The sequence below is a fragment of the Equus caballus genome, chromosome 17, assembly GCF_041296265.1.
Source record: "Equus caballus isolate H_3958 breed thoroughbred chromosome 17, TB-T2T, whole genome shotgun sequence".
Lineage (NCBI taxonomy): Eukaryota > Metazoa > Chordata > Mammalia > Perissodactyla > Equidae > Equus > Equus caballus.
In genome coordinates, this window is record NC_091700.1 from 19685305 (window position 1) to 19706080 (window position 20776).

At 35.8% G+C, this 20776-nt stretch overlaps 1 protein-coding gene across 1 annotated transcript in view; it reads right to left on the bottom strand.

Annotated features, from left to right (window-relative positions):
• Positions 1-20776, bottom strand: part of MICU2 (mitochondrial calcium uptake 2) — a 134627-nt gene that overhangs the window by 94648 nt on the left and 19203 nt on the right. The window contains exon 2 of the mRNA XM_023621384.2: positions 12061-12205. Within this exon, the coding sequence (XP_023477152.1) occupies positions 12061-12205 (145 nt within the window). The remainder of the gene's footprint in view (positions 1-12060; positions 12206-20776) is intronic.

Consider the following 20776-nt stretch of genomic DNA (forward strand, 5'->3'; position numbering starts at 1 on the left):
ATTTCGAAGTTTCAAAGAATGAGACAGTAAAGATAAAAAGAATGATGGAACTAGAGGAGGTGGTAGGGAGATTAGTCTTAGTAGGGTGAGGAGCACCACTGGGAGAAAGTTAATTAGGGATTTGTAAAATGCTTTGGAGAATCTAGGTGAAGTTGAAGAACATAAATTAAGCGGCTCCAAACATGTGATTTTCTCCAACTGTTCATAGCAGGCTGGGTTTAATAAGAAGGACAAAGGAGAAAGATAATCGAAAGCAAAATGATAAACCACACAGGACGGGGAAGGAAGAAGATCCAGAAGGAGCTAAGAGTTTCAGAATAATGGAATAATGGGAATTAGAAGCTTTTATGAGGTCAAGAACAGGTGTGTTGGGTATTAGAAAGTCGGGGGATAATTAATAAGTTGTTGCCAGAGAGTGAGATTCTGTAATTTGAGATTTCAGAACTGGTGCAATTCCAGGTAATGGACGTGGGATGTAAACAGGTAAGAATGGTCGCTGGAACTGAGGAGAACTAAAGAACGGTAAGGCTAAAGAAATTTAGTAGAGAATACCACCATAACTTGGAATTCAGTAGAAAACAACATAAACAAGGGAAAATGGTGTTTTAGCTAGATAACCTAATTCTCAATGGAGCATGTTTTTATTGTTTTTAGAGTATGCAATGGGTTAAGAATGACACTGATCTTCCCCAAACCTAGCATAGAATGAAGAACGAGCAGCCAGCATCCAGTTGAAAGAGGCATGTGGAGATGGTTTAAATAAGCTCCATCAATTACTATTAATAAAGTGCATTATTTGCAAAAAATCCAGAAAAATTAATACCAGGTAATAATGAATTTAGGATCTAATAAATCTCCGATTGTTTTCTTTCTTTCTGTTTATACATGAAGATCATGGGTCATTGGGTTGGCTCTGTTTTTCCTTGTTTTGCTGTTCACCGTGATCCGTAGGAATGCAATCAAGATTCTTCTTCTTCTTATCCATGATGAAAAATGAAGATGAAGTATATCATGTGCATAAAGGATGCATTATTTGGTCTGCAATATTAGTGAATTCTTGATTTAGCTAAATGCTTTCTGATACAGTTTAATTGCATTCCAATGAATAATAAAAGTGGAAGCATTATAAGAACCTAAATTGGTTAAATCAAGGGTCGCATAAGAACAACAATAATGAAACAAAGAAAAAAAGCCACATAAACTTTTAACTTGATTAGAAAAATAGCACAGACCTATGGCTAAAATAAGGTAAGGCAAAAGTTAGATTCAACTGAAAGAACACAAAAGGGAAATTCTTTAATGACATTAAGCATAAGAGTAAATAGTTGATCTTATAGGAGGAAGAGAATACAAATGTTTAATGAAAGAAAGTCAAAGGAGAGAACCACTGAGATAGGTGAAGAGAAACCGACATTAATACACATTATTTACAAGTATATGACATGTAAATACTTTGAAGATGCTGATCAAGTTTTTACAACCCCTACTTGAAATCCTAATCTGAAAAAAATGAGCATAAATTATAGGACACAGCATAGACATTTCTGATAACCAAGAGGTGTTTGGCTAAAAAGTACTTCTAAAGAATTCTTTCATTATCCTTTGTTTTTTTGCATACTATCATCATCTGTTTTGTACCTTTTAGAACAAAACCTTTAGAAAAAACAATCTATACCTGCCATTTTCATTTCCTCTTACTTTTCTCTTTAACTGCGACTGCTCTCTCAAACCTGATTTACCAAAGTTCCTAATGACTCATGCTCTCCAACAGCCTCTTCCCAGTTGTCTCCTACTAGACCATTCTAGAACACCCACACTACTGACCAAACATTTCCTGACTTCCATGATGCTGCATTCTCATCCTTGGTCAATGGTCTTATTTAAAAAAATCTCTGTAACTAGCTATTCTTGCTTCACTTATCTTTTAAATGTACATTTAAGAAGTGTTTTTAACTTTTTCTTGTTTATACAAATACTGCAGATGAATTAGAAAATTAAAAGAACAAAAAGAAACTATAAAAACTGCTAATTCCAAAAGCCAAGCGTAAATTATTAGTAATTTGGCAAAGATCCATGCAGACTGTATTTTATTATAGTTATATGTAAATAAGAAAAAAATGGGCTGTATTCTTTATATACTTTTTAAAAACCTGCCTAAATGACAGAATTGAAGGGAAAAAAGTTCTACAATAATAGTTAGAGTTCAATACTCCTCTTTCAACAATGGATAGAACAACTACAGAGAAGGTCAATAAGAAACTGGAACACCTGAACAACACTATAAACTAATTAGACCTAACAGACACACAGAACTCTTCACCTAAGAATATCAGCATATACATTCTTCTCAAGTGCACATGGAATGTTCTAGGACAACCACAGAATAATTAAAAAAACAAGTCAATAAATTTAAAGATTGAAATCGCACAAAGTGTTTTTTTCTAACAGTGGAATGAAACTAGAAATAGAAAAAACTGGAAAATTCACAAATATGTGGAAATTAAACATACTCTTAAATAGGTCAAAGAAGCAATCACAAGGGAAATTAGAAAACACTTCGAGAAGAATGGAAATGAAATCACAACATACTAAAACTTATGGGACACAGGAAAAGCACTGCTAACAGGGAAATTTATTGCTGTAAAAATGTACATTAAAAAAGAGGAAACATCTCAAATCAAGAGCCTAATTGTACACATTAAGGTGCCAGAAAAAGAAAAGTAAACTAAACTGAAAGCTGGCATACGAGAGGAAATAATACAGATTAGAGTGGAGACAAAATGGAGAATACAATAACAACAGAGGGGCTGGCTCTGTGGCTCAGTGGTTAAGTTCGCGCACTCCGCTGCGGGGGCCCAGGGTTCGGATCCTGGGCACGGACATGGCACTGCTCGTCAGGCCACGGTGAGGTGGCATCCCACATCCCACAACTAGAAGGACCTGCAACTAGGATATACAACTGTGTGCAGGGGGGGTTTGGGGAGATAAAGCAGAAAAAAAAAAAAAGAAAAAAAAAGATTGGCATCAGTTGTTAGCTCAGGTGCCAATCCTTAAAAAAAAAAAAAGATTGGCAACAGTTGTTAGCCCAGGTGCCAATCTTAAAAAAAAAAAAAAAGAATAACAATAGAGAAAATCAATGAAACCAGAAGTTGGTTCTTTGGAAAGATCAACAAAATTGATAAAACTTCAGCTAGTTTGACTGTAAAAAAAAAAGAGAAGACTTAAATTACTAAAATCAGAAATGAAACGGTGACATTACCACTGATTTTACAGAAATAAAAAGGATTCTAAGAGAATACAATGGACAACTGTATGCCAACAAATTGGATAACCTAGATTAAATGGACAACTAGAAACAAACAAATTAACAAAATGAACTCAAGAAGAAGTAGAAAACTTGAATAAGCCCAAACAAGTATGGAGATTGAATCAGTAGTCAAAAAGCTGTCCAACAAAGAAAAGTCCAGGACCAGATGGCCTCATTGGTGAATTCTACCAAACATTTAAAGAAGAATTAACACCGGTCCTCCTCAAACTCTTCCAAAAATTGAAGTGAAGGGAATATGTCTGAACTTATCCTAAGAGACCAGCATTACCCTGATAACAAAGCCAGAAAAAGACATTACAAGAAAACCATAGGCCAAAATTCCTTACCAATAACAGTGTAAAAATTCTCAACAAAATACTAGCAATCAGAATTCACCAGCACACTAAAAGGATTACACACCATGACAAAATGGGATTTATCTTTGGAATGCAAGAGTGGTTCAAGATGTGAAAATAAATCAATGCAATATACCACATTAAGAGAAAGAGAAAAAACCCCTACATGATCATCTCAATGGATAAGAAGCATCTGATAAAATCCAACACCCTTTCATGACAAAAAATTCAATAAACTAGGAATAGAAGGGACCTTCCTTAATATTATAAAGGGTAAAAATGTAAAATGAGAGCTAACATTATACTCAATGATGAAGACTGAAAACTTTAACAGTAAGATTAGGAACATGAAAAAGATGCCTGCTTTTGCCATTTCAATTCAACATGTGATGAAAAGTTCTAGCCAGAGCAATTAGGCAAGAAAAAGAAATAAAAAGCACCCAGATAGAAAAGAAATAAGTACAATTATTTCTATTTGTAGAAGATATGATTTTATGTGTAGAAAGTCTTAAGAAATTCACAAAAAACTGTTAAAGCTAATAAATGAATTTATCAAAGTTTCAGAATACAAAATCAACACACAAAAATCAGTTGTATTTCTATACAATAGCAATGAATCATCCCAAAAGGAAATTAAGAAAACCATTCCACTTGCAATAGCATCAATAAGAAAAAAATACTTAGGAATAAATTTAACCAAGAAGGTGTAAAATTTGTACACTGAAAACTACAAAACATTGCTGAAAGAAATTAAAGAAGATTTAAATAAATGGAAAGACATCTTGTATTAATGGATTGGAACACAGTATCATTAAGATGACAATACTACCAAAAGCAATCTATGAATTCAATGCAATCCCTATTACAATTCTGATGGTGATTTCTGTAGAAATAGAAAAACCTATTCCAAAATTCATATGGAATTCAAGAGTCCCCAAATAGCCAAAAGAATCTTGAAAAAGAAGAACTAAGTAGGAGGACGCATACTTTCTGATTTCAAAACTAAATAGCAAGCTACAGTAATCAAGACTATGTGGCACTGGCAAAGGACAGGCATACAGATCAAGAGAATAGAAGAGAGAGTCCTATAAACCTATACATTTATACTCAAATGAATTTCGAAAAGGATGCCAAGACAATTCAATGGGGAAAGAATAGTCTTTTCAACAATGGCAATGGGACAATTGGAGAGCCACATGCAAAAGGATGAAGTTGCAACCTTTTACCTTACACCATTTACAACAATTAACTCAAAATGGATCAAAGACCTAAACTTAATAGCTAAAGCCATAAAACTCTTAGAAGAAAACAGGGGCAAATTTTCCTGACTTTGGATTTGAAAATGGTTTCTCATCTATGACACCAAAAACACAGGCAACAACAAAAAAACCCCAGATAAATCTGACTTCATCAAAATCAAAAACTTTTGTGCAAAGGACACTATGAAGAGAGTGAAAAGACAATACCCTAGAATGAGAGAAAACTGTAATTTGCCCATTTCAGCTAAGTTATCTAATTTATTGGCATACAATTGTTCATTGTATTCCTTTATAATCCTGTTGAGTTCTTTAAGGTTGGTAGTAATGATTCCTTTCACTTCTTTTTCTAATAATTTGAGTTTTCTCTCACTTTTTTTTTTCTTGGTCAATTTAACTAAAGTTTTTTCAATTTTTGACATCTCTTTTCTTTCTTTCTTTATTGAGGTAATATTGGTTTATAAGAGTATATAAATTTCAGATGTACATCATTGTATTCCAATTTTTGTGTAGACAACATCTTGTTCACCAAGCAAAGACTAATTACCATCTATCACCATAAACATATGCCCTATAACCCCTTTTGTCCTCCTCCCTACCCTCTTCCCGTCTGGTAATCACCAATCTAATCTCAGTATCCATGTGTGTGTTTGTTGTAGTTGTTTTTTTTTTATCTTTTACTTATGAGTGAAACCATATGGTACCTGACTTTCTCCATCTGACTTATTTTGCTTAGCATAATACCCTCAAGGTCTACCAATGTTGTCGCAGTGGCAACATTTCCTCTTTTTTTCTGGCGGAGTAGTATTCCATTGTATATATATACACCGTCGTCTTTATCCATTAATCCACTGATGGACACTTAGGTTGTTTCCAAGTCTTGGCCATTGTGAAAAATGCTGCAATGAACATGGGGTCCACACACCTTTACACATTTTTTTTGTGTGTTCTTTAGATAAATACCCAGAAGTGGAATAAGTGGATCATATGGTAGCTCTATTCTTAAATTTTTGAGGAGTCTCCATACTGTTTCCATAGTGGCTGCATCAGTTTACATTTCCACAAGCACTGTATGAGAGTTCCCTTTTCCCCACATCCTCTCCAACATTTACTATTTCTTGTCTTGTTAACAGAAGCCATTCTGACAGGTGTGAGGTGATATATCATTGTAGTTTTCATTTGCATTTCCCTAATAATTAGTGATGTTGCACATCTTTTCATGTGCCTATTTGCCATCTATATATCTTCTTTGAAAAAATGTCTCTTCAGATGTCATGCCCACTTTTTAATTGGGTTGTTTGCTTCTTTGTTGTTGAGACGTATGAGTTCTTTATATATTTTGGGTATTAACCCCTTATCACATATGTAGTTTACAAATATCTTCTCCCAATTGTTAGGCTGTCTTTTCATTTTGTTGATGGTTTCCTTTGCTGTGTGGAAGCTTTTTAGCTCAGTGTAGTCCCATTTGTTTATTTTTTCTTTTGTTTCCCTTGCCTGGTGAGACATGATATTTGAAAAGATGCTGCCAAGACCGATGTTGAAGAGCATACCCTCTATGCTTTTTTCTAGAAGTTTTATAGTTTCAGGCCTTACATTCAAGTCTTTAATCCATTTTGCATTAATTTTTGTGTACGGTGTAAGATAACAGTCTACTTTCATCCTTTTGCACATGGCTGTCTAGCTTTCCCAACACCATTTATTGAACAGACTTTCCTTTCTCCATTGTATGTTCTTGGCTCCCTTGTCGAACATTAGCTGTCCATAGGTGTGTGAGTTTATTTCTGGTCTCTTGATTCTGTGCCATTGATCTGTGTGTCTGTTTTTGTGCCAGTACCATGCTGTTTTGACTACTATAGCTTTGTAGTATATTTTGAAATCAGGGAGTGTGATACCTCCAGCTTTGTTCTTTTTGATTAGGATTGCTTTTGCTACTCGGAGTCTTTGGTTGTTCCATATAAATGTTAGGATTCAATGTTCTATTTTTGTGAAAAATGTAGTTGGGACTTTGATAGGGACTGCACTGAATCTGTAGATTGCTTTAGGAAGTATGGACATTTTAACTATGTTAATTCTTCCAATCCAGGAGCATAGAATATCATTCCATTTCTTTGTGTCTTCTTCAATTTCTTTCAACAACATTTTAATAGTTTTCGGTATCCAGGTTTTACACCACTTCGGTTAAATTTATTCCTAGGTATTTTATTCTTTTTGTTGCAATTGTAAATGGGACTGTATTCTTAATTTCTCTTTCTGCTATTTCGTTGTTAGTGTACAGAAACACAACTGATTTTTGTATGTTGATTTTGTATCCTGTAACTTTACTCTATTCATTTATTAGTTCTAATTATTTTTTGGTGGAGTTTTTAGGGTTTTCTAAATATAAAATTGTGTCATCTGCAAATGATGACAGTTTTACTTCTTCCTTTCCAATTTGAATATCTTTTATTTCTTTTTCTTGCCTAACTGCTCTGGCTAGGACTTCCAGCACTATGTTGAATAAGACTGGTGAAGTGGGCATCCTTGTCCTAATCCTGTTATCAGAGGGATAGCTTTTAGTTTTCCACCATTGAATATGATGCTAGTTGGTGGTGTGTCACAAATGGCCTTTATTATGTTGAGGTACTTTCCTTCTATACCCATTTTCTTCAGAATTTTTATCATAAATGGATGCTGCATCTTGTCAATGGTTTCACTGCATCTATTGAGATGATCACGTGATTTTTATTCTTCATTTTGTTAATGTGGTGTATCACATTGATTGATTTGTGGATGTTGAACCATCCCTGCATCCCTGGAATAAATCCCACTTGATCATGGTGTATGATCTCTTTAATGTTTTGTTTGATTTGCCAGTATTTTGTTGAAGATTTCTGCATCTATGCTCATCAGTGATATCAGCCTATGATTTTCTTTTTTTGTGTTGTCCTTGTCTGGTTTCGGTACCAGGGTAATATTGGCCTCATGGAATGAGTTAGGAAGCTTCCCTGCCTCCTAAATTTTTTGGAAGACCTTGAGAAGGACAGGTATTAAGTCTTCTTTAATTTTCGGTAGAATTCACCAGGGAAGCCATCTGGTCTGGGACTTCCATTTTTTGGAAGGTTTCTGATTACTGTTTCGATCTCCATACTGGAGATTGTTGATTTGGTTTTGGAAAGTTCATGATTCTAAGAATTTATCCATTTCTTCAAATTATCCAATTTGTTGCCATACAGCTTTTTGTAGTATTCTCTTATAATCCTTTGTATTTTTGAGGTGTCCATTGTAATTTCTCCTCTTTCATTTCTGATTTTATTTGATCTTTCTCCCTTTTTTCTTAGTAAGTGTAGCTAAAGGTGTGTCAATTTTGTCTGTCTTTTCAAAGAACCAGCTCCTAGTTTGACTTTTTCTCGTTTTTTTAGTCTCTATTTCTTTTGTTTCTGCTCTGATTTTTATTATTTCCTTCCTTCTACTGATTTTGGGCTTGGTCTGTTCTTCTTCTTTTTTTAGTGGTTTCCGTAAAGTTTGCAATATACATTTACAAGTAACCTAAGTTCACTTTCAAATGACACCATCCCGCTTCATGGGTAGTGCAAGTAACTTAAGAGTATTCCCAATTCCTCCAACCTGTTCCTTTTAACATTGCTATCATGCATTATTTCACTTATCTATAAGCTATGATCATCCAGTATGTTATTGCTATTATTATTTTTATTATTTTGAATAAACTGTTATGTTACATCTGTTAAGAATTAAGAAAAATAAGTGATTTTATCTTCATTTATTCCATTTCCAACTTTTACTTTCTTCATGTAGATGTGAGTTTTTGATCTGTATCATTTTCCTTCTCTCAGAAGAACTTAACATTTCTTGGAAAGCAGGTGTACTGATGGCAAATTCCCTTAGTTTTTGTTTGTCTGAGAAATTCTTTATTCCTCCTTCACTTTTAAAGGATAATTTCACTGGATACAGAATTATAGGTTGGTGAATTTTTTCTCAAAATTTTAAATATTTTACCCTTCTCTCCTCAAGATTGCATGGTTTCTAAAGAGAAGTATAATGTAATTCTTATCCTTGTTTCTCTATAGGTAAGGTTTTTTTAATGTTGTTTTGTTAAATTGAGATATAATTGACATACAACATTATTATAGGTAAGATTTTTTTTCCTCCTCTGGCTTCGTTCAAGATTGTCTTTGATTTTCTGCAGTTTAAATATGATATATCTAGGTGTAGACTTTTTGGTATTTATTCTGCTTGGAATTCTCTGAGCTTTCTGAATCAGTGGTTTGGTGTTGATAATTTTGGGAAATTCTGAGCCATTGGTACTGTAAATACTTCTTCTGTTCTTTCTTCTCCTTCTCATAGTGGCATTATGTCCCTGGTACTCTTTTTGAATTGTCCCACAGTTTTGGATATTGTGGTTTTTTCCAGTCTCTTTTCTTTTTAGTTTGGGAAGTTTCTATTAACATATCTTCAATCTCACTGCTATTTCCTTGGCCCAGGACATTACTCTGATGAGTCTATCAAAGGCATTCTTCATTTCTGTTACACTGTTTTTTATTTACAGCATTTCCTTTTGACTCTAAGAGTCTCCCTATCTCTGCCTACATTACTCATCTGCTATTATACGTTGTGCACAATTTCTGTTAGAGCCCTTAGTATATAAATCAGTTACTTTAAATTTTCGGTCTGATAAGTGCAAAATCTTTGCTGTATTTGAATCTGGTTCTGATGCTTGCTTTGTCTCTTCACTGTGCTTTTTGCCTTTTAGTATGCCATTTGATTTTTTTTGCTGAGAGCCAGATATGATGTACTGAGTAAATGCTACTGAGGTAGACAGGTCTTTAGTGTGAGGTCCTATGTTCATCTGGCTAGCATCAAGCTACATTTACTGCATGCTGTAGTTGTAGGTGTCAGAGGCTAAAATTCCTCTGGTGTCCTTGTTTTTGTCTTCTGTTTTGTTTTCATTTCCCTAGAAACTTCTTACATAAGGTCTGAAAGCTGCAGTTCTTTCAGCTATATTCCCCTGTTATACAGGAGCCCTACTGATGTGTGGTGAGCTGTGGGGAGAGGGGAAGTATTCTATAATCTTATGATTAGGTCTCAGCCTGTTAGTGAGCCTGTCTCCCTGGGTTGTGATCTTCACAAGTACTTTTAGTTTTTTGGGTTTTCTTGTTTTTCCCTCTTAAGTGAGACCGAAAGGCTAGAGGTGGCTGAAGTTGGGTATTTCCATTCCTCCAGGTTGGTTAGACTGTGGTAAAACACCAATGGGTTAGACTTTGGTAAAATAGTTTCCTTTCTCAGCAAGCCTTTGTTAAGGAGAACAGAATGCTCTAGAAGTATTTCAAAATGGTTGCTTTTCTCCTGCCCCTGAGGGAAGAAGGAGAGAATTTTTCTGATCTTCACTGTGAGAACTTGGTGGGGCTCCTCCAGGTAAAATTCATAAAACTATATGGGCCCCTCACGGCTGGGTCTTCACAAGTTTTTCTCTCTCAAGTCAGTTTGTGTTCAGATTCTAAGAATTAGCCAATTACTCTTTAAATATTTCTACCAGATGCTGGCTCCAGTGGTGGTATCTGGGCACCAGTGGTGATTTCTGGACAGTTTCCGCTCCAAGGAGGCTCTACTTCTCCGCATCTGCCTGTCTCCAGTACAGCCTGTGTGCCCTGTGGTCTCAATTCACTGATGGAGCTAAGAAAAGCTGCTGACTTTTAGTTCTTCAGCTTTTTTCTTGCCACGAGGATGGGAGTAACAATGTCCAAGTTCTTTACATGTTGAAGAGGCTAAACCACTTTAAAAAAAAATCTTTTAGTATTTCCCCATGATCTACTTAGACAAATTTTCGAGGAGTGAACTTATTGCATTCAAAGTGAGTAAATATTTTTAAGGTTTTTGATGCATTCTGCCAAGCTTTCCTCCAAAGAAGCTGTACCAAAACAATTTAAATATATTTTACCACCTTATTTTCTTGCTTGTAAACCTTCATTGCTTCCTCATTCATTCAAGATGAAGTCCACCCATTGCCACCAAATGTCTCTAGTGGTTGCATAGGGTCACTGAAATCCTCTGTACAATCTGGCCCTTATTTGTTTTTCAATTTGATCTCTCACTATTCCCCAATGCAATCCTTTGGTTCTAGTGATTGGTGAACTTACTGTCCCTAGAACACGCCATTATCATTCATTTTGTTTTTGTTCAAGTCGTCCCTTAATATTAATAATGCCTTCCCAAGACTTCTCAGTCTTTTTCAACTCAATCTACACTTCTTACTGCTCATCTTGCCCTAGCCCATTTCACCCATTTCATATACATTCATGCACTGCATAACGACGTTTCTGTAAACAACTGCCTGTGTATATGATGGTGGCCCCATAAGATTAGTACCATAAAGAGTAGGTGTGTAGTACACTATACTATGTAGGTTTAAGTACAATCTATGATGTTCACACAATGATGAAATTGCCTAACACATTTCTCAGAACACATCCCTGTCGTTAAGCAATGCATGACGATACAGCTAATGATAAGACAGTACTTCCAGCACACTTTGAAAGGTATCAGGAAGCCAAGAAGTTTTCACAGAACACTTCTGCAAAATAGGGCACAGAGGATGGGACTGTATCTAGTTTATTCAAAGTAAAAAGGGACTAGTTTGGGTAATAAAACTAAGAATTTCTGATATCACTTGGAATAACTAAGAGTTGACAGTTTACGAAATAAAATCATGTAAGCACAGCTTTTGGATTTTTGCTTCTCATTCTGTTTTTTCAGGGCTTTTTAATCAATGGCATCATGACTACATTATATGGCCCTCCTAACTGCTCCAATTTAGTTTCTTTTTTTTGACCCAATTTAAAACATCATAACACCGAAAACTAACACCCTGGATAAATTATTCTATTAATAACATATTAGTGACATTTAAAAATTTACCTGTTTTTCTTTAGAAAACCCCATATACATAACAACTATTTCTCAGATAAATACATATAAAAGTTTTAACTACACTCATGTCACAAGGACTGAACAGTCTAAATAATAAGTAAATGCAAGGTACAAAGAATGATGATAATTAAAATGAAGAAAAGTTGTTACCAATTCTCAAAAATAGGTTTTTCAGCCCTAATGTTTGATTTTTTTTAAACTTAGAAAACAAAAAACTCACGTTCCATTTGCTCAAACATTACTGAAAAGAGGAAGTCCCGTGGTGTCATATAATATTCTCCTTCATATTCCAGTGAAGAAAACTGCATGAAGCGCTGTTTACGAAGAGACAATTTCCCCATCATCTCACCATAGTCAATATTTTTCTAAAAGGAAAAGAAATTGCAATTTAAGGTTTTTTCAGTACGATTTCCCAAGTTAGCTACTTCTAGAATAATGTTTAAAGAGTAATTTTAGCATTTAGGTCTAACAATCTTCAAACTTTGAAATCATTCATTTAACAAATATTTACTGAGTGCCTAATATGCACTGTTTTAGGCACTGAATAAGACTAACTTGAGGGAACTTACATTCCAGAATGGGAGAAGGACAATTAAGGAATAAAAGTATAAAAGTAAGACAGTGAGAAGTGCCACATAGAAATATAAAGTAGGAGAAGAAAGTGATAAAGAATAATATTTTAGACAGGATAATCGAGGAAAGCCTTTCTAAGGAGGTGACATTTAAAGAGATTAAATGAAGTGCAGCTAGTGAGCCATGGGGCTCTCTGGAGGAAGAACACTCTAAGCAAGAGGTAAAGTGAGAACAAAGACTACGGGATGGGAATAAGCTTGGTGTGTTCAAGGAACAGCATGGCAGAAGATCAGATCAGAGAGACAGGTAGGCAACAAACAGAGCACGTAAAGTTGTGTTTTCATAAAGACAGCATACATCATATCTGCAAAATAGTTCTTTCAGAAATACATTCACATTGTGAGTGAAGAACACGAACAAGAATAGGTAAAATACTGTTAGTGTAAGAGTTTGTATCTCAGACAGTGGGACCTAGATCTTGATTCAAATGCTGATAGAGATAATATCGAAATCTTTATTGTTAGACTTCCGTTGAGCACTTACTATGTGCTAGGCACTGTACTAATTAAATACCTTACATGGATTACTTAGTTAATCCTCACAATAACTGAAAAATAGACACCACCGTAGATATGGAAACTGTAAAGTAAATGGCAGAGCCAGGATAAAAAACCAGGGGTGTCTGACTCAAAGTATTTCAATATTTAACTACCACACTATTCTCCTACCCATGGCTGGGCACTGTGTCCTAGGTAGAGTGGAAGATGACATGCCACTTGACACAGATACCAAGGTCAATATAGTAATCTTGACACAGAATGTGAGTATTATCTGTGAAATTCAACAGCACACTCTCACCCTGGTTTGTTTTCCTTAAGGCACTGCTCTAACTTGGACCACAACATCGTTCCTGGACACACCACCCCCTTTTCACACTTACTACTGACCCTATTATTTACCCTGACACACAAATGATGTTCACTGACTAGAACTGAAATGGGGAAAAGCACAAATTCCAGTTGTTTAAACCTCTCCAAAGTCATCAGCAGCTCCTTTTTGGCTGATCTCAGTTCTCTGACTAGTGTTAATTCTCCCTCCTTAATTGGACAGTTGGTTTCCCTGAGCAGTTAGTTTTCGACCACTTTTGTGTTCTGCACAGAGCCTATTAGAATACTGGACACAAATACACAGAATGCTCAGTAATACTGCAGTGATCTGTACGCCTATCTTCTCTAGAACTTGTCTATTCACGTCTTTCTTTTTCTTCTTCCTTAAATTATCACTATAAAAACAACTCAAGGGGCATGTTTTAATTACATGAATCCATACGCTTATCCTAGTAATCAGAAAAATAATTTTTATTAATATTTTCTGAAAATTTTATACATGAGGCAGACATATATGTGTGTGTGTGTGACTATATCAATATCTACAGGCAGTAACAGATATATTATCAGTTTATTTAACATACTGATACTATCTGTAGAAAAATAGTGGTAAACAAGACAAACATTAATTCCTACCAGAATGTGCTGAGGGCTTTGGCAGGGAATTTATAGAAAGTAACTGGATGGGATAGGGAAGGGAGGATAAGAGTCTTCTCAGTAAACGTCACAGCATGAGTCCCAGATATAAGACAGAATACAGTTTACTAGAAGAAATGAAAGAAGCTGAACATGGCCATATTATTAGCTTAGAGAATAGTTATATTTATCATACTAATGTAAATATATAGTCTATTAAGAGATTAACGGGGAGCAGCACTGTGGCTTAGTGGTTAAGTTCAGCACACTTCTCCTCAGCCATGCTGTGATGGCAACCCACACACAAAATAGAGGAAGACTGGCACAGAACGCAGGGCTAATTTTCCTCAAGCAAAAAAAAAAAAAAAAAGGAAGATTGGCAAGGGATGTTAACTCAGGGCAAATCTTCCTCAGCAAAAAAAAAAAAAAAAGATTAACAAAGTAAATAATCTATAAAGAAATACAGTATATTTCCAAATCCTTGGCTCTTTTACACTTCCTAAGATCTAACTTGCTCATGACTGGTTAAAAACGCCTTTTTACCGGGTGCAGCCTGGTGCCACAGCAGTTATGTTTGCATGTCCTGCTTTGGTGGCCCAGGGTTCACCAGTTCAGATCCTGGGTGTGGACCCATGCACCGCTTGTGAAGCCATGCTGTGGCAGGCGTCACATATATAAAGTAGAGGAAGATGGGCATGGATGTTAGCTCAGGGCCAGTCTCCCTTAGCAAAAAGAGAAGGACTGGCAGCAGATGTTAGCTCAGGGCTAATCTTCCTCAAAAAAAAAAAAGAAAGAAAGAAAGAAAGAAAAAAATGTTTCTACCAACAACTTAATCCTTTTTGTATAAATAAATACATTCTTCTTTCCAAACTTGGTCCTAACTTACATGGAAAACGACCAAGAAGTAAAAACACAAACCTCCCACTCTCTTACAGCAAGAAATGAAACTATTTTCAAAGAACTCTATTTTTTCTTCTAGGAGATTTAGACCTTAAAAATTTCCCTCTCTCATGGTTACTGTTTTCTATATGCCTGTATGTGTACTTGCATAAGCATACATTTCTGAAGAGTCTTGAGAAGAATCAATTATTCTGGGATGTGCCATTTTAAATAATGATTGATTGGGTTGCCATCCCTTCCAGTTTCACAATTTTGTTTAAATAGTCTCCTCAGTAAAGGAGAAAAGGTAGAAGTGGTGAAACTAAAGCTCCCTTTTATGGGTTGATTTCTTCTGAGCTTGAAGCTGGCACATAAATTGTAGACCATAAATTTAGAAAGTCATTCACAAACAAATGACCTCCAAACGTGTCATACCATCATGACTCTCTTTACCAGTAGATGGTGTGGTATAAGACCGTTTTAACAATCCTTCTACCAGCATCCTCACAATTCAACCTGGTATTGTGGCCTTTCATTCCTATTCCACTATCCTCAAGTCTTTCAACTCCCATTATCAGCACTAATAATGTCTTTCCTTTTTCTACTCCTTTCTACTACCTCTCACACTGCTTGCCGAGTACACAGCTATCATTTGGAAGTCATCACCACTGTAGACTCTAATCCTACCATTTCCCCTATGGAAGACACAGTGGAAGCCCCCAAGTCACAATCTCTTAGTACTAGAGTCTCTCCCTTCATCCTAACCACACACACCCCCATCCCCAACAAGTAAATATTTAACTGAGCACCTACTAATTTGAGGACACTCTAGGAAGAGACAGAAGACATGAATCAAGGGGCAATAGTATAGTCATAAATAACAAAAATAGTAATGTTAATTACACGTGTAGTATATGCAAGGCAGGGTGCTAACATCTTTACATACACGGTCTCACTCAATGTTCACAATACCTCTAATAGTGGACATCATTTTTATCATCCTTATTTTACAAAAGAAGAAACCAAGGCTTGTCAAGTTTAACCAGATTGCCTAGATTAACACAGCAAGTAAATTATTAGCATAGGTAGGATGACAACAATCCCAGTCTCAACCACTATCCTATACTAGCTCCACTAAGAATTATATAAATTAGGAAAATAGAGAAAAGAGTGAGGGTAATGACATTTGATGAAGTTTTCATGAAAAGAGTGGGATTTAAGCTAGGCTCTAGAGAATAACAAAGAAGAGAACTGGAATTAGGGCTAAGTGTTGTCTATTTCCTAAGTCATATGCATTATTTCCCTTATTCAATCAAATTTAAAGTAAGTAGGATATTCTGAATATGTTTCTTTGCTACAAAAAAATATACATAGAAGAAAAAAAAGTATTGTTCTGAAATTGCAAGAATCTTTCTTTTTTAAGATTGGCACCTGCGCTAACATCTGTTGCGAATCTTTTTTTTCCTCTTCTTCTTCTCCCCAAAGCCCTCTGGTACATAGCTGTCTGTTCTAGTTGTGAGTGCCTCTGGTTATGCCATATTGGACACCACCTCAACATAACCTGATGAGCGGCGCCATGTCCACACCCAGGATCCAAACCAGCAAAAACCTGGGCCACCCAAGTGGGGCGTGCGAACTTAACTACTTCACCACGGGGCCGGCCCCCCAGAACCTTTCTAATTCCAAGTTGACGAGCCAACAAATCAGTTTTATTCAGATCACCTTTATCATACAATAGTTGAAGTTTTAAAAGTACATTTTAAAGGACCACTTGTATAATCAATGTGAACTATATATTTACGCTTGCTTCATAAAATTTGGAAGATTAATTTGCCGTTTTTAATCTTTTATTTATCTGTACGGTTTATTCTTGCCTTACTTCATTTGTATAACCATTATGATCAAATCTCAGACTTAATAGATGCATTTAATTGTCAAGAATTAACAATTCTCCCTCCCCCACTCTTTCTTTCATCTGTGTGCTTTTCCTGCTCACGTGTGCATGCCCTCTTCTTTTCACGTGTTCCTTTCCCCTCCTTCCTTACCTCACATGTCAGGTGGCTTTTTCTGTTCTTACTTCTGTTTTTATACTCCTTGAACTAACCATATTGTTGTGAGTACTCCTTTCTCTTACCTCTACTGTCTCTTTCTCACTTTGGCATATATGTGGCACATCTGTGGTAGGGTGGGCTTGGTAAACTGAGCTAAGGCAAAGACAATGGCTTGTAGACTTCGGTAAGTGCAGTTAGAATATCAGTTTGGATGGAGAGGAGGAGGAGGAACAACAAAGGTCAAAATATTAAAGTTTTGTCTGAGAGTAACCACACAAGGGCAAACGCCTAGCTTAGTCCTGTCACATATCAGGCAGTGAAAAAGTTCACTAATTCATTCTCAAACATTTAAAAACTTGCTATGTGTCATTGTTCTGCGGGTAAATAAATGGATACTATGAGGTCTCCATCTTCAAGGAGCTCACAAAAGGGAGTGCTGAATAGCAAAGAAATAATTAAGAGCACTGGCTCTGAGGTCAGCCTGGGATTCAGATTCCAGTTCTGTCATTTACTACATATGCGATCTTGGACCAGTTACCTCTCTGCACCTCAGCTGACTCACAAAAAATAACAAAACTGGAATCAAATTACCTCGATTTAAATCCCAGCTCTGTCACTTAACCAGGTTACATTATCCTTCTCCTTCAGTTAACTAATCTGTAACTACTTCAAAGGGTCTTTAAAAAAAAGAGCATTCAATGAAATGATACACATAAAGCCCTTACTATAATGCCCAGCACAGACTAAGTGCTATAGAAGGTTAGTTATTACGAACATCGTAATTTCAGCAAATGCTCTAACAGAAACATACAAAAAAATTCTATGAGAAGGCAGTGAGGATCAGTTAACTGTCTTGTTAATTGGAAGATTTAAGAAAGACATTACAGGGCAGGAGATATTTGAACTGAATCGCAAAGGCTGAGCAGGAGTTTGCCAAAACAAGGAACAACAGTAGAGCAAGCTGTACCACAGTCAGTTCTGAGATTTGGACAGCTAGATCCACGATATAGAGGGTCTTTGGAGTATACAACAAAAATGGACAGAAGAGGAGAACAGCAGACATACTACACTAGAAAGACAATTGTGGATACAGACATTTTCTTTTGTTAATTTATACAAGAGCCACCATATATGTAAGACATTGGAACCTAATATGGCCAATTCTATAGGATACCTTGTACCATGATTCAGCACTTACTCTTAATCTACTACCAATCCAATAAATTTGGTTATTTAGTTTCAAAATCCCAGCATATAAAAAACATTAAATTATAAATGCTGGAGTCAAGTACTAACGGCAGAAGGAAGATCTAATAGCCTGACAGTGAGATAGGAGAGAAAAATAATACACAACAGACCTGGCTGCAATAGTCTAGACCAATCAATGCTATCCCGACCAATTACTAGCCTCTAGGTCTATTTATAATGATGATCTTCAGTCACTAAGGAGATGCTAACTATGTAGGGAATATTCTGTTAAAAATCTAGGAAATCATATAATGTAGTTTAACTGTTTTAAATGTAAATCTTGCATAAAAAAAGATGTTTCATTGCTTACAAGGATAATTTCAGTTGTCTGGAAGATTCACTTACATGGCACAACTCACACTCCAATGATGCTGTATAAATTCAGCATTACTGTCTGATTTACTATATATCCAAAGCACTTTGCAGAATGTATGTTATAAAAAAATACCAGGGCTATGTTTATATAAACTGAAAATGATTAGAACTGTGAATAAAAACAGAATGTCTTTCAGAAAAATACTAGTAGACATAGTTTGGGTTTGTCCTAAATACAATTACATGTAAAATAAAATTAGACCACAGGATACAAATCTTTTCGTCTTTCCAATATTGTTAACATACACTTTTAAAAGAACTCACCACTAGTGTACTCTTAGTCATAATGAGGTATCCCTTATAAGAAAAGCATCTATACAAATAACAATTCAGTACACTGACACACAGGTTTGCACATTTCAGGACATCAAGAGAAACGTGACTGTTATCTCCTAAATCAATTCCTTTCAAAGATAAAAAGTACCATAAGGCAAATCATAATTTTAAGTCATTTGTTTAGGATATCAATTCCAGTATAAATGTTGCTATCCATGTCTGAAATCCTTCTAAGTATCAAGGGCTGTTTCAAGGCTATGGGGAGGATATCCGCACTGGAGGAAGTTGGAATCTCCAGATATTAGAGAATCTGTTGCATAAACCAAGTTTTCTTTTTTCCTTTGGATTTTTGGTTTTTACTCTCAATCTATACAATAATCCATTTGAAAATAAAATCTTGGAAGGTCTTTTCTCCACGCTCGTTTCTGTCAAAAAAAAAAAAGGTATAATATACCATCCTGAGAGTTAACTCAATAAAATCAAAGGGTCATTAAAAAAAAAAACCCTAGCAATTGATGAGGAAGGAGTAAGTAAAAGTTCTTAAAACCTCCCTCCCACAACATGCGGAAAAAACAAAACTAAAACCAGAAAGAAGTAAGCACAACCATCTGATGCCAGCTTCCAACCTCCCACTTTACACTTGTTCCTGGAAGGATCTGCTGCATACTGATAATTTGGACCAAACTATAAGACAACACTACGATTGAAATCTAGTTTCTTCTTCCAGACAGAGGAGTGCTGTGTAATGGAACGAGAGGATAAAATTCTGAAATACCTCCTTGATTAGGGCCACCATGTACAGGTGTGTATACTGCACAACTCTAAGGAACACCATCCACATTGTAATCATCATACAATTGTCCAGCAGATGGCTATAAACTGCACTGAGGAAGGGGTATCTTTTTCTAATCTGCATGAAGGTACCATATGTGTGCAAGGGTAATGCTGTCACTGATACCTTCCAATTCATGGGGATTGTGCAGGCCAGAGAAAAATACAGAATGTCACACTGGAAACTCCTATTGCTCACTGCATTCACTAAAGGCTCAAGACTTGCCATATTCTCCTCCCGTGTCCTGTCCAAGTTGGGACTAGCACCAGCAAGTTATGGCTTGGTTGGGCAGAGGAATACTGCATTGATGAGCACACTAACTTAAAACCTATGAACCAGGTATGAGGGCATTTCTCTAAAGAGGCAGGCACCACAAAATGGGGGAACAAAGTGAAAATCAAAGGCCATCCCATGGGATGGGATAAACCCCAACTTCGCAGAACAGGAAAAACTTTCAGAGTAGATCTAGGACACAGACCTGTTCCCAACTACAGTAGTCCACAGCCCAGCTCTTTCTCAAATCCCTCAGGCAGCTGAATGATTGAACAGTTGATATAAACTACTAACACCTTGTTCTTTAGCTAATATTCTAATGCAAAGATAAAAAGAATGCTTAGATCAAGATGGAAATAAGTCAAGGATATATATTCACATTATTTTTGGCAAATAACATGTTTGCCTAGAATGTCTGTTTAACACCTAATGTTGTGCCCAGGCAAATTCTGTGGGAAAAATGAAGGCAAGAGCAATAGGAAACAATTAACAATGAAAATCACGTTCTCAAAGAAAATAGAAAAAAATGATAGAAAACAAAAGAGGCAATAGACATATCATCAGAGAGCATAGATAAGATGTAAGATGACAGAAATATTCGAAAAGAAAGCTGGTTTAGCTAAATAAAAGAAACAGAGGAGAAAAACACCATTATAAAACAAACTTTAAGAAGCAGCAAAGATGAGAATCAACATTGCAGAAAATATATGGACTATCTGAGAGGGCAAAAAGTCTCATAGAAGGCAGAAGAAAAGCACAAAGAAAAGCAATTAAGGAAAAGAATATCCACATGCAGGACAGACACCAAAGATTCAACATGTGTATAACTACTGTGCTTCAGGAAGAGAAAGAGCAAATCAAACATCTATTTCAAAAATACGGTGGAAAAAAAACTTTACTGAAATG